The sequence below is a fragment of the Schistocerca americana genome, chromosome 5, assembly GCF_021461395.2.
Source record: "Schistocerca americana isolate TAMUIC-IGC-003095 chromosome 5, iqSchAmer2.1, whole genome shotgun sequence".
NCBI lineage: Eukaryota > Metazoa > Arthropoda > Insecta > Orthoptera > Acrididae > Schistocerca > Schistocerca americana.
Genome location: NC_060123.1, coordinates 326,898,857 through 326,920,872, shown reverse-complemented (window position 1 = coordinate 326,920,872; position 22,016 = coordinate 326,898,857). Strand labels below are relative to the sequence as shown.

Below are 22,016 nucleotides of genomic sequence, written 5' to 3'. Positions count from 1 at the left end.
CACCCACACTATCCCCAATGTTGGCCTAATCATGACAGGCCCTTCCTTTTTCCCCTTCTTCATCTGTCACCCTCCGTCTTCTTGCTCTTTCCCAGACCCCAAACCCGCCACTCCAAGACTGACTGCCACCACCATCAAGACGCCGCTATGAAGAAGAAGAGGGAGGAGGAGGAGGCCAGGACAATGGCCTTTCGCTTTCACTATCTCTCACTATCCCCCCTCCTCTCCTTTAATCTGTAACTTAGTCGTAATCCCCGGCTAGTCAATGGGCCGTTCGTTTTCCCCCACTCTTCTACTGTCCCTTCTACTGTCCTGTCTTCTTTCCTTATTTTTTTTTTTTAAAAAAAAAAATCGGGTCAATCAATTGGGCCATTCGTTTTCCCACTTCTTCCACTATCACTCTAACTATCCTTTCTACTTAAAAAAAAGGCACAAAAGTCAGTCAAGTAACAAAAACACCCACCATGACATCCCACATTTTCACCACATCATCTAAGAAGGTGAAGCGCACAAAGCGCTAGAACTTCGCCCCCAGCTGAGGATTCAGTCCTCGGTCATGTGCGTCTGCGTCTGCGTTGTTAATGCGCAGTATGAAACTGGCTGAGGCTGGCTTCTATTCAGTAGTGAAACACGCGCGTGGAACACGATTAAAAATTACGGAGACACAGGCTGTTATCAAAGTTTTTCATAAGTTTACGGAGATAATCGGCTTTGAAGTTTTCCAAGTGTTGTATATAATGCAATTAATAAAGACAACCACCTTGAATTTGTGGCACAGTCGGTAGCGTAACGGAATATTATGGAAGAGAGGATATTCGTGCGTTGGTTCAAATCTCCCCAGTAGCAGCTTTTTCTCGTTAAATTTGAAATCCCTACATCTTGTATTTATAAAACTCTTCATTTTTATGAATAATGCACATCTTCTTGCATCTGATTACAATTGGGCGCAAAATTCCTGTTTCTATTTCAAATACAAATTCTTAATTGTCGATGTTTTATGAAAGACTGTTCATAACAGTTGTTTAAATTAAGAAAACATGGCAATTTAATTTAAGGCAAAAATGAAAAACTAAATGCTCTTTATTTGGACTGTGACCATCGTTTTGTTCCACGGAAGTGATTAATATCGTAGAAACATGAAAAACAGCAGCGAACACACCATATAAATGCTGCAGTTTTACATTTCCTGCTGTACCGTTACAATTTGAACCCAACAGAACTGATCTGGAGCCAAGACTGCTAAGCTGCCAGACATACTGGAACCAACGCAAGCAGCTTTTTCATGCGTCACTGACGGAATATAGAAAGATTAGTTATAAAATAGAAAATGCTGCGCTTGGTTGGCTTCGTGGATTCTGTTGTTAAGCTTGTTATCAACGTAGCAGGTGACACTTCCAGAACTGAAATGTATTTCTCGGATTCGGAAAAGGAAGGAGCTAAGAGATTGCCAAACAAGTCTGTAAAGTAATACCTTCAGTGGCTTCAGTATTTAACTATACGGTGAAATCCTTCAGTACACTATTACGTTACACACAGCTTATGCACCCTGTCGTTAAGTCGGGAATTTTTATCATTCTTGTTTTTTAATACAATAGTACCGAAAAACTATAACGTCTTGCGGTTTTCGTCTAGTCGTCCAAGGAGAGTATTGCGGGAGATTCGCAGTGTGTTATTTCATTCTGCTTAAAAATTAAATAATATTCGAAGCTGTATTGCTCCACTGGTCGTCTCTTTTTTTACGTGTAACCTGTAGCTGGCCACGTCACTGCAGGCTAGCTGTACCAGCTGACCGGCCAGTGTTAAAGTTTAAGGAGCTGGTAAAGCTGTTGGCCCACATTATCGTACTTGACAGTACTCGAGACAGCTTGGCTGCAGTCCCACGTGAAACGGAAATCCAATGAGGGTCGAGCAAACGCAAAAAAATACATGGTGCAATGTTTACATAAGATTTACTATTATAATGGACGGATTTTCCTTTCCTGCGCGTTGGGATTAAAGTGGTCGTAAAAACCATATTTCATAAACAGTTTAAGATATGGAAGAAAGATCTTTTGCAAGTGACAGAACACTAAGAGGACGTATTTTGCCGCATGATTTAACGCTCCAAACGTTTTGGTCAAATGTTTGACCCCGGGCGAAAACAAGACTACCTATAAATTACACAATGGGCTTTTATAATTATTTTCATAGCCAAACGAAGAGTAATAAATGAGCAAACGGTATATCATATTGATCAATGTGAGGACTCGTTTTACAAACAAATGTTTAATTACGCGGGAATACTATCGTAAAATCCAGTCCGGTACTAGAGGTCTCATTGACCTAGGCAAGTCATGGATTATCCATTTAGAGTCCATCTACTGGGCGGTGTTAACTACGTGGCATGCTTTGTGACAGTTTCCCAGTCATGTAAACATATCGCTGCCGCAACGCAAACCGAAAGCAGTCCAGTATTAACAGCTTCATTGAGTATGTGTTCAGCACTGCAGTAACATGCCGTGTAGAGGCGCACAGCACTTTGATAGGATAATGGCTTTACTCTCAGCAGGTCGTACAGAGCAAGATGTTGCCATCGATTACATGTAACTCAAAGTGGTGTGTCTTTGGTGTGCAGGGAGTGGAGAAAGATCTAAACGGTGAACGATAGACCTTGCAGTGTTCGTCCTCGCGTGACATCATCAATGCAGTATCGTTTCCTCCAGCTGTAGGCTCACAGGCGCCCAACATAAAATGCCAGATGTATCGGAAATGACTTTTCCTGGGCAACAGGGGTTCGTACCTCAGACCAAACAGTGCGTAGAAGATTGCACCAGGACTGTCTTCATTCCAGAAAACCAGTGAGAAGTTTTTTCACTGAACCAGCGGAACCGACGCAATCGTAGAACCTGGGCTCTTATACATCAACATTGGACAGTTGCAGAATGGAGTAATGTCATGTTTGACATGAAGAGACCAGAATTGGTTTGTGCCTCGACATTATACTTGTTAGTGTTTAGAGAAACGCTAGACGACACCAGGAACGCCCATACTTTCAGGAAGTCCATCTGGTTGTAGGTGGAAGTGTGATGTTTTGGGCGGCAATAATGATGGAATAGTGGACCTCTCTGATTCCACCCATCTGTGTCAATTTCACTGGTCCCAGATACCTGCAAGAGGTCCTACAAATGATTGTAAGATCCTACAGACGCGAAATCGAAGTCGATGACAATGCAGAACCTCACCGTACTCTAACAGTGTCTCGGTGTCTTCTAAGATGCAACGTCAACCTAATGCATTGGCCAGCACACGCACCAGACATGAATGCGATTGAGCATACATGGGACATTTTGAAGGTGGCTATTGTACAGTCCGAATCCACCTGATAATCTTTGACATCAACGAAGCTGTCATTGAGGAAGGAGCCGTCATAACCAAAGATAAAGTTGGGCTCATACAGAGCATGCCTTGCAGAATGCAAGAATTTATCGTGTGTGGGGAGGATATGCTCACTACTAAAGACTTAGGGGAGAGCCTGCTTCGTTCTGTAATGATTTTTTGTAACTAACCAGTATCATTTGTTTTCAGAAGAAATTGTTTACTTTGTTAATAAGGTAGTGCACTACAAGAAGTCATTGTTGTAAAGTCTGTGACATTGCAATCTTTTGTTGTTTAACGATATTCACAACTTTTGTTATGTACATTGTTGTGATACTTAAGAGGCTTCCTTCGAATAAAGTACTAAATTCATGTTTCAAGGATGTAAGACGCTGGGAAGGCAAAGGATATGTCAGTAAGCTCGTGCTTTCGGAATATATCTTGAGGAAAAAAGAAGAAGAAACTGGTTAATTTTTTTTTGTGAAATGATTTGTTTAAACGAAATCAATTCGAGGAACATTTGAAATAACTTGAAATGATGCTCAAGATATGTATGGCAATTGAAGTGCGTTTTAGATAATTGATATGCTTCGCATTGATAACTGATGAATTATGTTGCGAACAGTCAAAAATTAAAAATTCATGGTTGTTCAGTGTGTTATTAGGAATTTGTTTTTGATATCCTGGTATATTCACTTAAAATATCAAGTACTTTGGCACACGAACTCAAAAAATTACTTTTGAGAAGCAATGTGAAGAGCAGCATAGATAAAAAGTATTTCACAGGTTATAGTATTACAGTTGAATCAGCTCAGTAGCCGAACACAATCCCAGGACTACATAGATTACTAGCCAAAGACGCTAGCGCTACATCACAGACACCAGGGAAAAGTCCCTCATTTTTTTCATACTTAACGTTAGACATTGTTCCGCGTGTATCCGCTGTTGGAAATTCGAAAACTCGTGTTTCACGAGAGAATCCCTAACCGTTCATTGAGGAAGTAGTTGAACCTCCGCCTATTTGCGTATGTTCTGAGAATTTGTCTGGTGATCTTCATAGTAGATTATATTAATTATAAAATTATCTATGAAGATAAACTGTGTTAAATTCTTGCACGGCGCTCCTGTGTCCCCGTATTTTCCTAAGTTTTTGTTACCTTTACTCGTGAGCTGCAGTATTCTACTGTTTATGGTTGCAGATTTACAGAAACGCTGGTCGGCTGTAGCAAGCAGCCATCTTGTGGCTGGAGTTGGTCACTCGCAAGCAGGACACCCGATCGTATCTCCCAATGCTGCCGCTTATAGGTGGACTGTCTCGTGTCAAGATGTCCCACGCTGTAAATCGCCTCTGTCGCTTACATAGGACGCGACATACAACTAGGTTCTGCTACACCTTCAAAGCCGACGTTGTCCGAAACCACAAAATAAAAACTTGACTTTATCAGTGACTCGACGAATAACCCACTGATTCTGACCTTCCACAGTGAAGTGAAAGATTCAATCCACTTACCTCCTGTATATCGCTCCTGAGAGAGAAAATCTCATTCCTATGCGATGTAGTAACAAGAGTTTTTCAACCAACGGAAAACAAAAACCTTCCCTGGCTCCTACCACTCACCCTGCTGATAAACTGTGGTGAATAACATGCCAAACAATGAAACTAACTTCGCTTTTTAAGTGTTAATGGTTTGGACCAGAAAACACACGGCACCTGTTCGCAAGAGAGAAAAATACACATTGCGGAAGACCTATTATGTGTCTCGACACAGTACCACCAAGGATAGCTACAGTTACATTAAAACAAGTGCACATATCATACCAAGATGTGTGGCTGTCCGGCTCCATCCGTTCCAACAAGCACCATTCATAACAAGTCATTAATTTTGTACTTTCTAAGAGGAGTCTTATCCTGGCTCACCGTAAAGCCAGGAATATCACTATCGGCGATCACAAATACCAAGGCTACCGAAGTACATCGCTCATAGAACTATCAAACCAATCAAATGCGTTAGCTGGGACGAGAGGTAGTAAAGGCACTCGTTGAAGTTGCAACATTCTCTTACAAGGAACTCCTTGAGTGCAAGGTCGCAAAAGGCCTGTGATGTTTACGGCACTCGACGCCCCACATACTGCTTCGACAATACTGGCTGGCAACGGGTAGTGGGATTTGAGGTATCCAATGGTGAGCACAACACGAGGCTACAGAGTGCACTTGAAGTGCTTAGTGAACGAGTAACTCCCAACATTTTCTAGTGCTGGTTGTGTTGACGCAAAGCAGAGCAATGGCACCGATAAACAAAGCAAACATTGCATTATATCTACAACAGTTGTTGAATTTGATACCTCGTCAGAAAGGAGCTCGAGGAACTTCGCAGACTTAGAAGTAGCAGACGAAATATTAGCGTTTCTGCAAGATGTCAATAGAATGTGTGCGGACAATGTACATGAGTACAGTGATGACTACATACTTAACAAGAATAGTGACATTGAAACAGTTGTCGAGCCATGTAGTTCCTCGTCCTTGTCGGACAGGAAGCCACAAATCCAGTCTCCAGTGAACCGTAGTAAAGGACAATCGTTGTCCAAAAAGCGGGTATTATGCGTCATACGTACATGGAAGATGATGTGCAGCATAGAAAGAAGGAAAGAAAGAAAGAAAAAACCTGTAATGTTTACGAGAAACTACGGATATTCAAGGGAGGACAAGGCGCACTTGTTACAAAAACTGGCGTTTCGCGCGTTTCAAGGCTGCTCGATACAGTTTACTGGATGTCCATTCTAATGACGTACAACGTTATGCTCATAATATTGCGTGCGACATAGGTTACAGTGATGTTAAGGGAAGTCGGGAGTGGTTGCCTCATTTCAAACAGTGCTACAGGATTGGAAGACGTAAGATACCGCAATTTCGAACAAAGCACCAATTTGACGATGCACAGCAAACTTCGGAATCGACATAGAAAGAAGGATCCTTTATTGTATGATTATATGATAGCGGAACAAACACTGGTAGCAGTTACTTCTGTAAAATATCTGGGAGTATGCGTACGGAACGATTTGAAGTGGAATGATCATATAAAACTAATTGTTGGTAAGGCGGGTACCAGGTTGAGATTCATTGGGAGAGTGCTTAGAAAATGTAGTCCATCAACAAAGGAGGTGGCTTACAAAACTCTCGTTCGACCTATACTTGAGTATTGCTCATCAGTGTGGGATCCGTACCAGGTCGGGTTGACGGAGGAGATAGAGAAGATCCAAAGAAGAGCGGCGCGTTTCGTCACTGGGTTATTTGGTAACCGTGATAGCGTTACGGAGATGTTTAATAAACTCAACTGGCAGACTCTGCAAGAGAGGCGCTCTGCATCGCGGTGTAGATTGCTCGCCAGGTTTCGAGAGGGTGCGTTTCTGGATGAGGTATCGAATATATTGCTTCCCCCTACTTATACCTCCCGAGGAGATCACGAATGTAAAATTAGAGAGATTAGAGCGCGCACGGAGGCTTTCAGACAGTCGTTCTTCCCGCGAACCATACGCGACTGGAACAGGAAAGGGAGGTAATGACAGTGGCACGTAAAGTGCCCTCCGCCACACACCGTTGGGTGGCTTGCGGAGTATCAATGTAGATGTAGATGTAGACCCGAAAATTTGTAGCGCAGATGAGCTTAGCCCATAGTTCAGCAAGGAATTTTTCGACTCCGACCAATCGGGATCAGAAGAGAAATGCATATGAAATGAACACTGGAAATCAGAGGTACCAAGAGTTGTATGGAGATCAACTGACGCCAATGCCTTCACGCATTACGCATTCGTATAAAATTATGCTGACTTAATCTGGAAGGTAAATTGGCTCGAAAGTTATTTATTGTGCTGCGAGAAATTGGAGGTGCTCAGCACTAAACTATTCTTTCTCGTGCGCTTGATCTTGTAAGGACAGTAGGAGATTTTACCCCACAGCAAGGAAGAGTGGGAAAATGAGCGTAAGAGAACTGTGTAGTATGAGCACTGCTTTTGGCCAATAGTTGGTAGAAATAACTTGCTTTTGCTTCATTCTATGTACATGGTGCAAGTTAATGGTTTGCTTTGAAGATTCCTTGAATATAATCGATGTCTCTTTTATAGGTTGATATGCACCTCCCGGACACTTTTTCCGTCGCCATCACGCTGCTAATATTAACAGCTAACATTGTTTCTGTCATTGTTAACACGATCCTTTGATTAGCCTTATTAAAGACCCCGCACTCAAGGGGCTTTTTGTTGGATCAGAGGAATTACTATAGTTTACGATCTCCATTGGAATTGGCCTACTGAATCAACAGTGGTATTGAAACTGCTATAGAATTGTGAACAGGATTACTTCTACTGTAAACTGAAAATAATTGGAAGAAACAATACATCGGGAATATTTTCTGTTTTTACCTTTCACTATACGTAAAATGATGAATGATAGGTTGTCGCGTTCCATCACGAATTATCTCAACTCAGCTGCTCGATGTTTCCTGCGATATTATGTCAGTTTGAATGTGTGAGTTTTCACATAGTTTTCACATGTTACCAGCGAAATCAGGGGTAAGTGGGAATGACTGTCATCTTAAAGGCCACATTAAGACAGCTACTATGCTCTTAGTTACGTGTGCAACTGTAATCATCTATTTCTTAGCTTTCGCAATTAAGAGAGTCCACATTCGTTCCAGTTGTAAGCTGAATGTATGCCATCGTAAACTACTTTCCCATGGTGCGAGTGACACGATCTTGACAACTCGCTGTCGCTACCTCTGACAGTTTGCCAAAGTGGCAAGTGTAATTTAGAGTTCCTTGGCAACTGGCTTCCCTTGGCTGCGCCTCACACGCTGTTATTCACCGACCTACCACAGTTTTCAGATGATTCACGTCTAAAGACCGCACAGTTCCTGGTTTCTTGGTCGAACAGCAGCAGCCGTTTCCCCACTTAAACCTGGCTTCCTTTTTGTGCCTGCGCCTTAGCCTGTGTCTTGTACTGTGGGCAATATGCTGTTTTAGCTCAGTGTGAGGTAAAGCCCTCCAACCCATAATCACGAAGAGAGTACTTTGTAAGACGAACTGCTCCGAGGACCGCTAAAACAGAACGGGCAGTTATAACACAAAGGAAGTGTCCCGGCGAATTTATGGTGCTGGCAGGCAGCCACAGAGAGAGCATTCGGCGTCTGGCGTTCAGGCCGGGTCCAGGCATGACGAGCCTCTCCTTCCGCCTGCCGGCCGGTTAGCTTAGCTGGTCAGCCAGAGTATATTTACCCACGCCTTGCCGCAATCCTCTTACTGACGACTAACCACAATTCTCTGTCCTGAAAAAATGCCCCCCTCTCCTTTTTTCTTTTCCTCCGCCTCCCCTCCCTCTCACCCTTCGGAGCGTTGTATATAAAGTTTACTGTGCGTAGGTTTTTGTGATTTTTAAATTGTAACAAGGGATCTGCCATTGTAGGAAATTCAGTAAATCTCTGACGTACAGCAGAATCAAGTTTTATAAGTTAGCATTGATGCAAACCGTAAAATTCACTCTTTAATAATATACTTCTCGCATGTTCAAAAGCACCAAATAGACACAGAATGAGTTTTACGATATTCTCCAAAGTTATCAGGCAGCTTCTCGCGTTAAAATACAATGAATTTAAACACTGTCGTTGGTCGGAATGATGAAATTTTTCTAAAACCATGGTGAGACCACATTTTCGCCTTGCTTGCATGGGATTCCGTAATTCCGCAGCATGCAGAGCGATGGTGTGTGACAGATGCTGGAAAGATAAAGCTAGTGCTTGTATCTTGGCAGTGATGTGTCGCTTAGTTTAACGTTGGCGATTTTATTGCTTTGAACTTAAGACATTTGGGCCACGGAAACTTTATTTCATTGGTTACAACAGTCGTTTGTCACAGACGGTAACGACGTGAAAGAGTAAAAAATATAGTTATAAAAACGTAATCTCAAAAGACCGAAGTTCTACTAGAGACTAACTCTCTCCTCTTCTTTCCGGGAGGGAAGGAAAGATAGTTACAAAAATTACTACTATGAGGGAAGCGAGCGAGCCGTAGTCTTAAGTGTGGCCGCGGCCAGTGCATTCTTGATACATAGATTTCTCTGCACTAATTTACAAGCTGCAAGACATCTTTCATGAATGCCTTTGGATATGGTTTGTGCTGTAAATAAAGATTAGACAATAAGATTATTGTAGTGGTAGAACAGAACGCAATTTCGATGCCAAGCGGCTGCAAATATCTGTAAAATATTGCTCTTTAATTTGCACTGTATTCAACGCTTGAAACGTCAGGCTCGTAAGAAATAACATGATCCGTTATTGTTGAAGAAATATTAACAATTTTCTTTTTCGGCGATTTATCCGGCATTTGCGTAAATAAAATTTGGTGAACGCACTTATTCGTGGTAATGATGCTGTATGTACTATGAATTCGTGAAAGGTAAAGTGGCGTTTACCGTAATATGTGGTTTAAGTTTTAATCCGTGACGTGGCTACATTTATTTTGTATTCCTACCCGGTGAGGAATGGTTCAGATGGCTCTGAGCACTATGGGACTTAACATTAAACCTAACTAACCTAAGCACATCACACACATCCATGCCCGAGGCAGGATTCGAACCTGCGACCGTAGTAGTCACACGGTTCCGGACTGAAGCGCCTAGAACCGCACGGCCAACGCGGCCGGCCCCGGTGAAAAAAAAAAACTCTTTAGAGTAATATGTAAACATTGATGTAATAAACTTAAAAGTAAATTATGACGAAAACGAATATTACATTGTTTGTGAACTGACGTGAGCTGCTGTACTCAATAGCATACTGTTACTTTTAAGGTCTTCAATAAAATTTGCCGTAGCCCAAAGAAACACAAAATTCGGTACGTGACTGTTGGATGTGTGTTATTCAAAATTGTCATTATTGGCTCATCGTTTTTCGAAGAGTACGATATGATAGTCTCTTCTGAGCTTTATGTGCTGGTGATTGAATAGTAGTTTTTCATTCCGAACTTCAAGGAATGGATTTGGGTAAGGTGCGGTACCAACAAGACGGCGCCACGGTATGAAAACAATGACTCTTGCTCGAACACTGCCTCAACCGTCTCAAGTGAGGATTGAACTTCAGTGGCCATCACGCTCGACACATCCATTGGCGACTCTTGTCGTGGCTGTCTTAATTGGTTTATACTAGTGGACGTCGGATTATAGGTGAGCTGTAGAACAATATTCGTGTTGCTATTGCCAACATAAGACACACACGATTGACAAAATGGACCGAAACTTCAGATTTCGACTCTCCAAATGCATTGAGCAGAACAGCGCCCACATTTCAAAACCTAATGAAATAAGACTTCCAATGTACCACTATGTAAAGAGGAGTTAATGGATACCTCCAGTACTTCGTTTATTAGTTTTTTAAATATGGAAGTTCTTGCGCCGCACCATGTACCATTTAGACACATGATACTATTCTCATAAGAACCAAACACGAAAGAAAGTACCTGTCTGCTGAAGGTAGAAACTCTTTCGCAATTTCTAGTTTGTTTCTCCGATTTCGTAGCTCCTTAATTAGTGTAATGGACGAAACCCTGTTGTCGGCAGTGATATTAAAATTAGTTCCTGCAATAGGGTTGCAGAGCCGGAGTACAGCCTATTTTCGAATATAAAGTTTTCTTCTTTGGCTAAGGTTTCTCCATCGCTGCGTTTGACACTATATGTATCAGTCGTGAAAAATAGCTTATTCGTGCATCATTAAAAAATCAGCGTTTTAAGCCCATCCTTGCTAGGCTTTTTTGGCATGTACATCCTAAATTTACATCTTGCTCGAAATCCAATGAGCAATTCATCTGTGCATGCATATTCCCCGATTCAATACGTTTCTTGGCAGTTCTCAACCAACTTCTGAAATATCCGTGAAATAGCTGCTGTTCTACCAGATTTTTTCCTTGATATTGTACTGGCACTGTCGAAACGAAGGCAAGCAAAAATTACTCCCTTCACGGAAATTATGCACTAAATATCTCCTAATCCGTATCATCTGTTGAAAACATTCCTTCTAAGCTTTAATTGCCTGTTTTCTACGTAGCTAAAAAGAACAAAACTCTTGTGAATGCTTTCAGTTCTGTAAGACTTAATCTATTCCCAGTATGGTGTGAATGCTTCAGTCTCTCACTTGTTGCACTCTGTTGGTGTTCCACTTGTGAAAATCACTTACTATAAGTCTTCCTCTTAATTATCTGGAAAAAAACTTTTCCTTTCATCAACTACCCCGCCAAATGTGTAATGAGTGTCTCCTTGTTCGGATGCTTGTTGGATCCCTTCTTACACCACGTTATCCATTTTTTTCATAGTAATAAACGTTCATTATTTCCTGTAGATGCATCATGCTCTACTTTCAGAGAAAAGAGCATTTTCTATGATGGACCCATATCTGCACGATCACCACCTTCAATCTCTGTATTACTATAAAAGTTACTTAACCAATTTTGGATCATAAGTCTGCATCGACCACGATACCATAGGTATCTAAAAGAAATTATAACCCAATTCTAAAGTGGGAACCCAACCTAGGATGTAAGATACATTTTATCCCAGCCCATACTCAAAGCAGTACAATTTGTCTCTACACATCTCCAAGAATACAACTATCACAACAATGAACAACCGTTTGGAAGCAAGGGAGAGGAGCTGCTGTTGGATGATTGAGTGCAGCATGTGCACGAGACTGGGGTAGATGATACGCAAAGTTCAAGGTTACATGTTAACTATGTTCACGCTTTGTTCATCATCATTGACCGCTCACGTGCGTTTATTGTTGGCAGCGTATAATAAATACAGGTAGCGATTTGCACAGTTGTATGTGGCATTTATTACAACCGATCGTCCATTGTGTTCAGCTGGACTATCTTTTCTCCTGTGGAGTGAAATTTATAACTTTCTGAAAGCTCGGGTTAACAGGGATGCTATTCTAATGAAATAAGCGAGAAAGTTGAGCTCTTAAAATCGTATTGGCATTTTCCATCTTTCGCACCTTAAAACTGTCGCGTTTATTATTTTTGCACTGTAAAAAAATTTCCTTGCTCAGATCCTTAATATTTAAGAATATGATAATTTTCGTTTAACAGTCGCTGTAACATTTAATTTTCTTAAATCTGGCGAATTGCGACTGTTTCGGCGTGATCTCGGCGATATTAACTATGATGAAAGTGTAAAGTGAAAACATTTGCTTTGGCATCAGGTTCAGTTTCTCCTGACAACGGTACGTAGATTGAGAATGGAACAGGAGTTACAGAATTAGTCCAAAACGTTACCCAACTACCGGGATGCTGTGCGAGTGAGTCATCCACAGGGAAGAGGAACCTTGCGCGTGGCTGTACTATTTATAGCGTCCTAGGAAGGTTTATATAAAGAACATTAACGACGTTAAATTAAAAGTTAATGAGCGGTATTCAGACCCCCAAAACACGCTTGGGCTGACGACACTGCTTCTGAAATGTAACGTTACTAATGAGGCTATTCATTTTATTTTTTGCAAGTCTGCTTATATCGTGTAGTTCAACTTGTAAACAGCTGCCTCTCGCACTATCGTTGCGTGACAGATATCGTGTAGTTCAACTTGTAAACAGCTGCCTCTCGCACTATCGTTGCGTGACAGTTTTCATAAGACTGCTCGGCATGACCCACAAATAAATCAGTGATAGAATATTCGTTTCTTCATCTTTATACCGGAAGCGATCGGCAATCCAAATCTTTCATATTAGATTGTTGTGAAGAATCCAAAAAATGTCTTGTTCGCGGTGTAATTTGCCCGGAGACTGGCTCTAGAGACTAAAAACGTTTTATGCTTGCTTCTTAGGGCAGTGTGAACTTGAGTCATTATAGCTGCGCCTACATATTTCTTTCTTGATCAAGAACCCCAGACATTTGATTGCGTGTGTTTATAGGATATAAAATGCGAAGACGAAATGTTGTATTCAAAATCTATCCCTCTATGACACTACAGTGAAGGAAATATTCAAATATTTAATGAAAAACGTTGTTCAGAGCACATGAAGCTAGTGAAATTTGAGATATGCCATTGTTCCGTACAACTTCAAGTAAGACAACTATAATGCTGCAAAAACTGCTGAAGATATACAAATCTGGAAATGCAGAACTAAAGAAAGAATGTGTAAGATGAGGTTGCTAAATCATCGAAGCAGAGTAATATGGTTGTTAGCACGACCTAATACTTGATCACCTTAGAGATGACAGTAAAAGGGCAGTGATTACGAATGAACAGGTAAGTGCAACCAGAGGCAAAATATGGCAAGAATAATTAGACAAAATTATAGCTACTCTGAAGAAATTAAGCTAGCTGAATAGGAGAATAAAGATCGTAAGTTCAATCTTTGTGTATGAATTTCAAAAATCTTTGCACGATGCTGGAGGAATGAATGCTCTGTTGATGAAATAAGAGGAACTCGTAGAGGCATCTAGGCTAAATGGTAGGGCAGAAAAAGTAAAGCTCTGAATTACATGTGCAGTGCTAGAGAAGTTCCATCAAAAATTAAAAAGAATTGAAGTATTTCGCTTCCAAAGGAAGTAATAATGGATAAATGTGAAAATGAACATGCTGTCAGTCTAGTATTACGTACGAGAAAGCGAAGGAGTGGGATAAGGACAGGCTCAGTGGTTTCCGGAGTAGTTGAGCACTCCAAACAATTTTAGCGTTTCTGCTAATAAGAATAAAAGTTAGAGAAAAACATGGAAATATTTATTGCATTGTAGGCTTGTTAGGTACTCATATTGGCAGAAAATCTTACTTAGAGATCGTAAATGCGTAACATTTGTCGGGTATTGCGCACGCTTTAATGGCGCTGTTTCTGTGGTTGTTTCATATTTCATGTCTGCTGCCGATTGATCATTGTATTTTTATCTCGGAAATGTATTTTCATCTATTAAGTTCTTATTAATTCTTAAACGTAAATCATCAGAATTTTAAGCTAGTCGTGATTAAGTGCCTTATTGCTCTATAATTCATAAAAGGAAACTGACCAAAAAGCTTGATTTAGCCAGAAGATTGACAAAATCAACTGAATCATAGTTTACAAACATGTACTGAAAGTAATTTGCCCACTTCTTTATTCTTAATTATTCTTAATTATCACTCTTAAACAAAACTTACGCAGTTTTTTAATTTTATTATGTTTTTAAATGTGCCAAGTGACACACTTAAATAAGTTAACTAGCCTTAGCATATACTAGATTACGATGGATTAAAATTTGTCTGTGAACATCTAGTCTACTTGTCAGCTACATGCTTAAAGAGTGTATATGTTGTTGTTAAATAAGCAAAGACTAAAGGGGAATACAGGGTACTTTTCGTATTTCCATACCTCATCCTTAAATCGAACAATAGTTCTCAAAGAACAATTTTGAAATCGGTAGTAGGATCAAAGTGAAGGCCTAAATCGAAAGATCGGCAATGATGGTAAGACAGATTTCTATTGAGTAAAAGTGTTGCGTTGTATTATTGTCTTTCTTCGCATTACTCAGGAACGAAAATAATTTTAGTAGAAGACAATAGAGAACATTACTCCAAACACACAGAGCAAATCTTCTGCATAAATATAAACATCTGCATTGTCAGTATACTAACTCTTTATGACAGTTGTTAAATGTTCACATGGTTGTTCTGTTACAGCCAACTAAACTGAATGTTTACAAGAATGATGCAGAAAGCTGGGATTACACCAATCCAAATGTTGGTAAGTCAGCAGTTAACGTACTTACAGTGTGGTCAAACATTGAGATTGAGTAAATGTTGAGCTTAAGACCATTAACGAAATTATGTTTAACAGTTGTCTCCCTGCAAAAAGAGTAAATTACATCCAGCTATTGATGTTCCTGTTCCCATTTAATTTGGCACTTGGAAAGAGACTGAACCTACTCCTCATCACGGATTTGGTACAGATTAATGGCATATGCAGGGCGTGGCCAGAAAGAAAGCGTTTCAGACAATATAGTCCGTCAGACTCGGGGCGGACGAGACATGATAGTTTCATATTGGCGTACTTTTCAGGTAGCGGTCGAATCGGCGGAAATAATACAGAACGGTGATCAGAGGACCCTGGAATCCAGGCCCTCTGTGAAGACTTTATTTCTATTGTTGTGTTACTTATACTGCAGATAATACTGGGCATATTATTTTCATAAAATGCATGAAAAGGAAAATTTGGGATTGCAAATTGCTAGGAAGGGACTGTAAGGCGCATAAGAGAACTTTGTATACAAAATCAGATTCTCTTATTTTTTCTGTTGATTTACACGTGCTGGGATGATTTTCGTCGTGAAAACTTATTTTACGCGAGCAGCTGACGGGGGAGCTCGAAGGTCAGAATGAAACGAACGGGAGTTCAGTACACTTTTAACTACAACCCCGTCTTGGAACGTTACTTGCAGAGACCTCGTGGACGCTGCAAGTACAACCCATTTTGGAAACTATTTGTAATCCCAAATTTTCCTTTGCCTTTTCATGCGTTTTATGAAGATATGAATGAATAAAACATATTTAGTACTATTTGGGCTTATTTTCAGTGTAAGTAACGGAGAATTGAAAATAAAAATGTTTCCTCATAGGGACTCGACCGTAAGACACTCGTTTACCGTTCTGTACTAGGTTCACTGCGCCAGCCGTTGCCCGGAAACTACGCTTACGTCAACGGCTCATGTCTCTTCCGACTTGGGCCAAAAATATTATATTATCTAAATGCTTGATCGTCTGGAGCTTGTATTCTGCCACTTTAATTTGTGATGAAGCACTGCATATGTTGCTAATTGGGATGAAGTCGATGATGGAGTAGGCGCGGTCGCCACGGTAGTAAGTCCTTAGTTTCGTGTATAGTGAGGGATCTGTTCCCCATCAGATTTGTGGTAGGTTTGATTTCTTTTTCTGGAACTAACATTTAGGGGTAAGTACCATATGATGGATTCTAATTCCTCGCCGCTTACAGACAAATCATACTGGAACACTTCATAGTTCGGACACACGGCTGTTTCATTTTAAAGATGGGCGATAAGACCATCACTAATACCACAATTTTTATGATTTAGGAGGTTGGTGCTGACTCTAGATAAATTGTTGTAGTGCCCAGCTATTAAATCATTATTTAGACGGCTAGGTTAGTATTACTTCTATAAAATTTCATGGTGTTAAAATTTTATGATGCTATTGATACAACGGTTCACAGTTGTTAATTTTAAAACTTCTTTCTTTGTCCAAAGCTAGTATTCGTTTTTAAATGAAATAATTTTGCCTTAAAGCTGTATCTTACTGTTAAAATGGATTTCACTGGACATCATTGTCTCTTTAAAGTAAATCTTTAATCTTATTAAAGCGTGCAATTTCAGTAGATTTTTCAGTGTCTTTCAAAGTTGCAATTAGTTTGCATTTGATTCTGAGTTTTATTGCATGCGTAGGCTTGTTCTTCAAGCTAGTAATATCAGCTATCAAGTAAAAAGCAGCAAACCTTTAACAGTGGCTGGTTACTCCCATTTTGCATAGTTTCCCTGGAATAATTTAAATGACCGACAAGAATGCAATTTAGAATCACAAATAATTTAGTTTCTAAACTACCATAATGCCTTTTGGACTCTCCTGCTACATAGACTTCTTTAATTCTTCCAACTGGGTTATCCGATTTTTTCGCGTTGTACTGGTAATATATGCAAGACCGTTATTTTCACTACTTTGTTGGCTGCCTAAAGTATGCGGAATCAGTATTGCTGTGCAATACACAGTTCTAGACAGTTTCAGCTAAACCTCTGCACAGTTGCTATTGTCAAACAGTAAGTTATGATGAATCAGCCGAGAAAAGTCGTAACTGGTACTGGTAATTGTTTCTTGATTGGTGCAAGTAGAGGAGTAAATGTTTCCTTTTTTGACAAGTTTTCCATAAAGTTGCTACTCCTCTGAGCACAAGCACGAGATAATGAGAGCAGTGTTTGGAGTTGACCCCTGCCAAGTGGCAAGCCCCCGGCCACGTGCTGCATCGATCTTCCTGGCCCGCCATTGGGGGGGGGGGGGGGGGGGTAGCTGCTGGCCCCAGCGTACGAGTCGCACCCCACAGACAGTAGTTCTGGCCAAAGGCTGGACTGGATTTTAATATTACGGGCAGTAATAATTTTAGAAATATTGATTTTTCTCTGCCTGCCTGTAATTAAATTTTATAAATGAACAGGTCATTACATGAAAATGAGTTACTATTCAGAATAAATAAAACATTCTTCCTTGTGTCGGAATAAGTGAAATGGCAACGAGAACAGCGGAACCTTGGGTGACCCAACAGCACAAAAAACTCAAAAAGAGAACTGAGGCTGGAAAGGCCGATAACGGATTACTACGGCCATGTGGGTAACTTACTTGGAACAGAGTGTGTGACCGGGACGTTAAAGTGTGTACAGCCTAATCAGAGCGGTTTAAATTTTTATCAAGTTTCTCGAATTACATTGGTATTGTTTTTCGGTTGACTAAACAGATTTTAGAAAAAGAACCACTACATTTTGCTGCTGAGCAACGTGAAATTGAGTTCTGATGAGCAAAACTGTGGTGGTAACGAATAAAACGTTAGCAACTGTGTAACATAGTAAGAATAAGTCAAGCAAAAGTATAATTTCAATATGTGGTAAGCCTTGCCATAAAAGTAACGGTGTTATGTCTACTCGACAGAAGTATGAATTACGTAGTGTCGTTAAGTGTACTAAGTTTCCAACCGCGCTAAACATGACACTTTCGAAATATTTGTGTGCAATATCTGTAATTATCTAGAAAATGATTAAACATGTTAGTCACCAAATAGTGACAATGAAAGTAGTAGGTGTATATGTAAAACCAAATTCTAGGTTGATAAAATTGTAGTCCCATCAAAGTTACTTGACAGATGGCGAATGTCACTTGCCGCTAAATTGCTGCCACGGCGACTGCCGCTCGGTTATAGGCGACAAATATGGCGAGTCACTTAACATGTGCTGTTTCTTGTTGTGATTTGTAACGCGGAGCAGTGTTGGAAGCGGCCACCGTAATGTATGATGGGAACGCAAGGTGGTCTGTCGGTAGCTGAACTGCGGCATTCGACGCGGTTTAGAGCCCTGAATTTAACTCATATCCTAACCTAACCACAGTCTCGTAGTGTGAAATGTATCCGAGAAAACTGTCAACACTCTGGGGCAGAGCTAAAATATTGCGTCCTTCACGGCGGTTAAAGCTAACCTGTACGAGCAAACTCAACACAGAAAAATTAGTTTCAGCGCTAAAAGCAAACAGTTATTTTTCACTAGCGCTGATTACCTGAAACTGTTCTAACACTGTCTACATAAGATTCTGCGTTACAAATCGATGAGCAATCGTGGTTGGCACTTGGTTGCAGATTATAGGCGACACAGGTAGTCCAAAACGAAAAAGAGCAATTACAAAGTCAATACGATGACGAAAATGTGGCAAAGTATTAGAAATACAAAAATACATTAAAACCAATTAATTGGATAAGAATAATAGAATCTTGATTACATTTAGATGTAAAAAAATTTGCTGCGTTTGACGAAGGCCAACCTCCCTTCCTCTACTCAGTTTAATTCAACGATGGATTTTTGTTTCGCACTATGTCGTTCATTACTTACGTAATGTAAGCAGATCTGTTTGGTTATTATAACTCTGTATGTGACACCGAATTGCGTCTTTTACGTCCTAGTAGTTTGTTAGGATAAGGAATTGGAAGTGAACCGACAAGTTGTTGATTGGGCGCGATGTCGAGCGCTCTGATGGGAGGTACCCAGATCCAACGCATGACGTGCAAACTATAAACTAATTTCGATCAGACTATAGGTAATGTGTGTACCAGAGTACACCTATGTTGTAAGGGCCACTGCTACGTACATGTTAGGGGGTACGTCCCACTATACCAGTTACTAGGGTCTTTCCCATTTCATTCACGCAAGAAACTCTGGTAGAATGAGTGTTTAAATGTCTCCGTGAGCTGTAATTAATCTTGCACTCACGATCCCCACGGAGCGATACAAAGACGGTTGTTGTATATTCAGAGTCGTCATCGTTTAAAGCTGTTTCTTGAATCTTTGTTAGTAGACTTTCTGCTGGTAGTTTGTCTATCTTAAGAGTCTCGAGCTTAAAAATAAAGATCCTTAGTTTTGTAGTCAAAATTTATATGAAATAATACAATTTTTTTACTGTGGGGGAAACGCAGGCATGGTTCGCCGTTAGTCTTGATAAACTCGCAGTTTGAGCTATACCGTATTTTTTCTATTGAGATTTTGGGGTTGGTTTGTTTCTTCGCAGAGATTTTTTCTGGTTTTGATGTTACATCAGGGCGTCATTTTTCGATAGGCACACAGTTTTATTACAACCCGGACAACCAGAGTAACTTTCACCATACAAATTGGTATTCAAATGTGGAGGTAACGGGAAGCAGTCGCAGATGAAATAAAATTGTCTATTTGATGGTGTCCTAGTAGGAATAGTGTCAATCCAAAGCAATATCAGATTGTGAAACGTATACTATGTAAATTGTTGACTCTCCATCTCTATGTAGAAACAAGTTAGATTCGCTATTCTAGGTACTGACGCGCGTAAAATGCATAATCAGAGACGTCATAAAAAAAATCATAGTTCAAATTGTGATCTCATTTATTTGGGTTTTTGAATTCTGTAAATGCTTTCACAAAAGTACACCAAGTAATAATAATCACTGATGATGCCCTAAGCGGACTTAACATGTTCTCCCCCAGTTTTATGTAATATCAACATAAGTCTCAGCATTCGCAGGAATTCAAAGCAGCTTTGGGATACTGCTAATATTTTCAACCGTCTTAGGAAAGGCTATTTCACCTGAAGCTTGTAGAAAATTTACAGTTTTTTCACATCGGAGAATTTAGTGGATGCATTGAGCAGCTTGCTGCATCCAATCTGTAGTGAATAGAGCCAACATACCTCCCCTGCAATTTGACCACGATATGTTGACCCCATTTTAGTGGTGCTGCTGGTTGCGGAGAAAATCGGCACTTGGTTTTGGAATTCTCCGAGCGCTGTCAGTATTTCCGCGGGCGTCACATCTGTCATTGTGTAAGCGCAAAACATTGTTAATGGTGCCAACAATGTGCCCATTTTCTCTAGGCAGCCCTAATGTGAGGACAAGGCACGCTCTGATCATACCCGACAGCCACCGCGTGAAGGGTCAGTTTAACGCTGTTGATTTTGTAATAATAGCGGTTGAAATGTAGTAGTAGTATCGTTGAAATAATCAGTTTTAAAATCTTCCCTGTTGAAGTCATTGTGGTAACCACAGGTATTGTTGCCGTGAAGGATCAAGAAATATGTTCAGATAGCTATTTGTCACCTAATGACTTCTCGATTACTTTAGAAATCGTACGTTTCTTCTTCACACAACGGCTAGCGAGCCCGTGAGCATCTTCCCGTAGTTTCTGTTGTGGGCGACACTGAATCCAGACGATGGAAGGAAATCGAAGTGATGAACTCTACATAAATGGGAAGAGCTGTAGAAGTAATTTATTTTTTTGCAAAGCAGATTTATCAAGTTCGTAATTCTAAATTACAACGATAATCGACAGAATGTAACATCAAAACGTTTTTAAAATTTGAGGGTTTCCTGTGTTGCCATGTAAAGTACGTAGTAAAGCCATTTTTCAATGGCTCTGGATTGACTATCAGCCAGGTATGTTTTCTATTTATTTATTTATTTATTGGGAAAGTATGTGCTACTCCCAGTATCTGATGACGGCTGGTGGTTTTTTAATTATGTTAAAGGCAGTTTGCAAGAAACTGCTGAGTAAAAAGACTGAGCTAAGATAATACAATGATTGAAGAAATTGATACTGAACATCTGTTCTCAGTAGACTTATGTTATGTCCGAAATTTGCAAAAGCTGGCTCTGTAACGTCCTGGTGAACCAAAACATGGCAGCCTACTTAGTGTGTTGACCCGCTATTGGAACGCAAAACAGCAGCGATTATGCGTGGCATGGATTCGGTAAGCCGTTGATAGGTTTCCGGAGGTGTGTGGCACGAGATGTCCACGCACAGTTCACGTAATTCCTGTAAACTACAAACCGTTGGTTTGTGGATAGCATCCCAGATGTTTCATCGGGTTCGTGTGAGGCGACGCGAGTTAGCTATCATGCTCTTCAAACCATTGTAGCACGAAGGTGACTTTGGGACGCGGACAGTTACCCTACTGGAAGATGGCTTCTCTGTTGGCGAAGACGATCAGGCATGAAGTGATAGTGGTGGCCCTCAAAGTTCAAGCAATTCAAAGCTGTTGCGGCGCATATTTCGAGCAGTAGTTTTCACTGGCAACGGCTTATCCCGGCACGATAATCGACCTGGTGACACGGTTCAATTGATCAATAGTCCGATCGCGATGATCCTGTGCACAGTGCAGGGGTAATTGACTGGAGGAAGCTGGGGCGATATCCATCTCTTCTGAGAAGCGTGAGTGCTACAACGCCGCCTTCACTATGAGCTACATCATACTCTCACTTCATCCCCATCCACCGCCCCAGGGCCGGACGATGTTCACATTCGGTGTTGCAGCTTCTTCCTCTTGCGGGCACACACTTTCTCCTTCATACATACAATCGCATGTGGTCAGAGGGCA

The 22,016-nt window shown here is 40.6% G+C and overlaps 1 protein-coding gene across 3 annotated transcripts in view; it reads left to right on the top strand.

The window, feature by feature from the left end:
- The window catches only part of LOC124615954 (heterogeneous nuclear ribonucleoprotein L), a 187,014-nt gene that overhangs the window by 106,709 nt on the left and 58,289 nt on the right, over positions 1-22,016 (top strand). For all 3 annotated transcript variants that reach the window (XM_047144156.1, XM_047144158.1, XM_047144155.1), the window contains exon 6: positions 15,039-15,102. In XM_047144156.1, the coding sequence (XP_047000112.1) occupies positions 15,039-15,102 (64 nt within the window). The remainder of the gene's footprint in view (positions 1-15,038; positions 15,103-22,016) is intronic.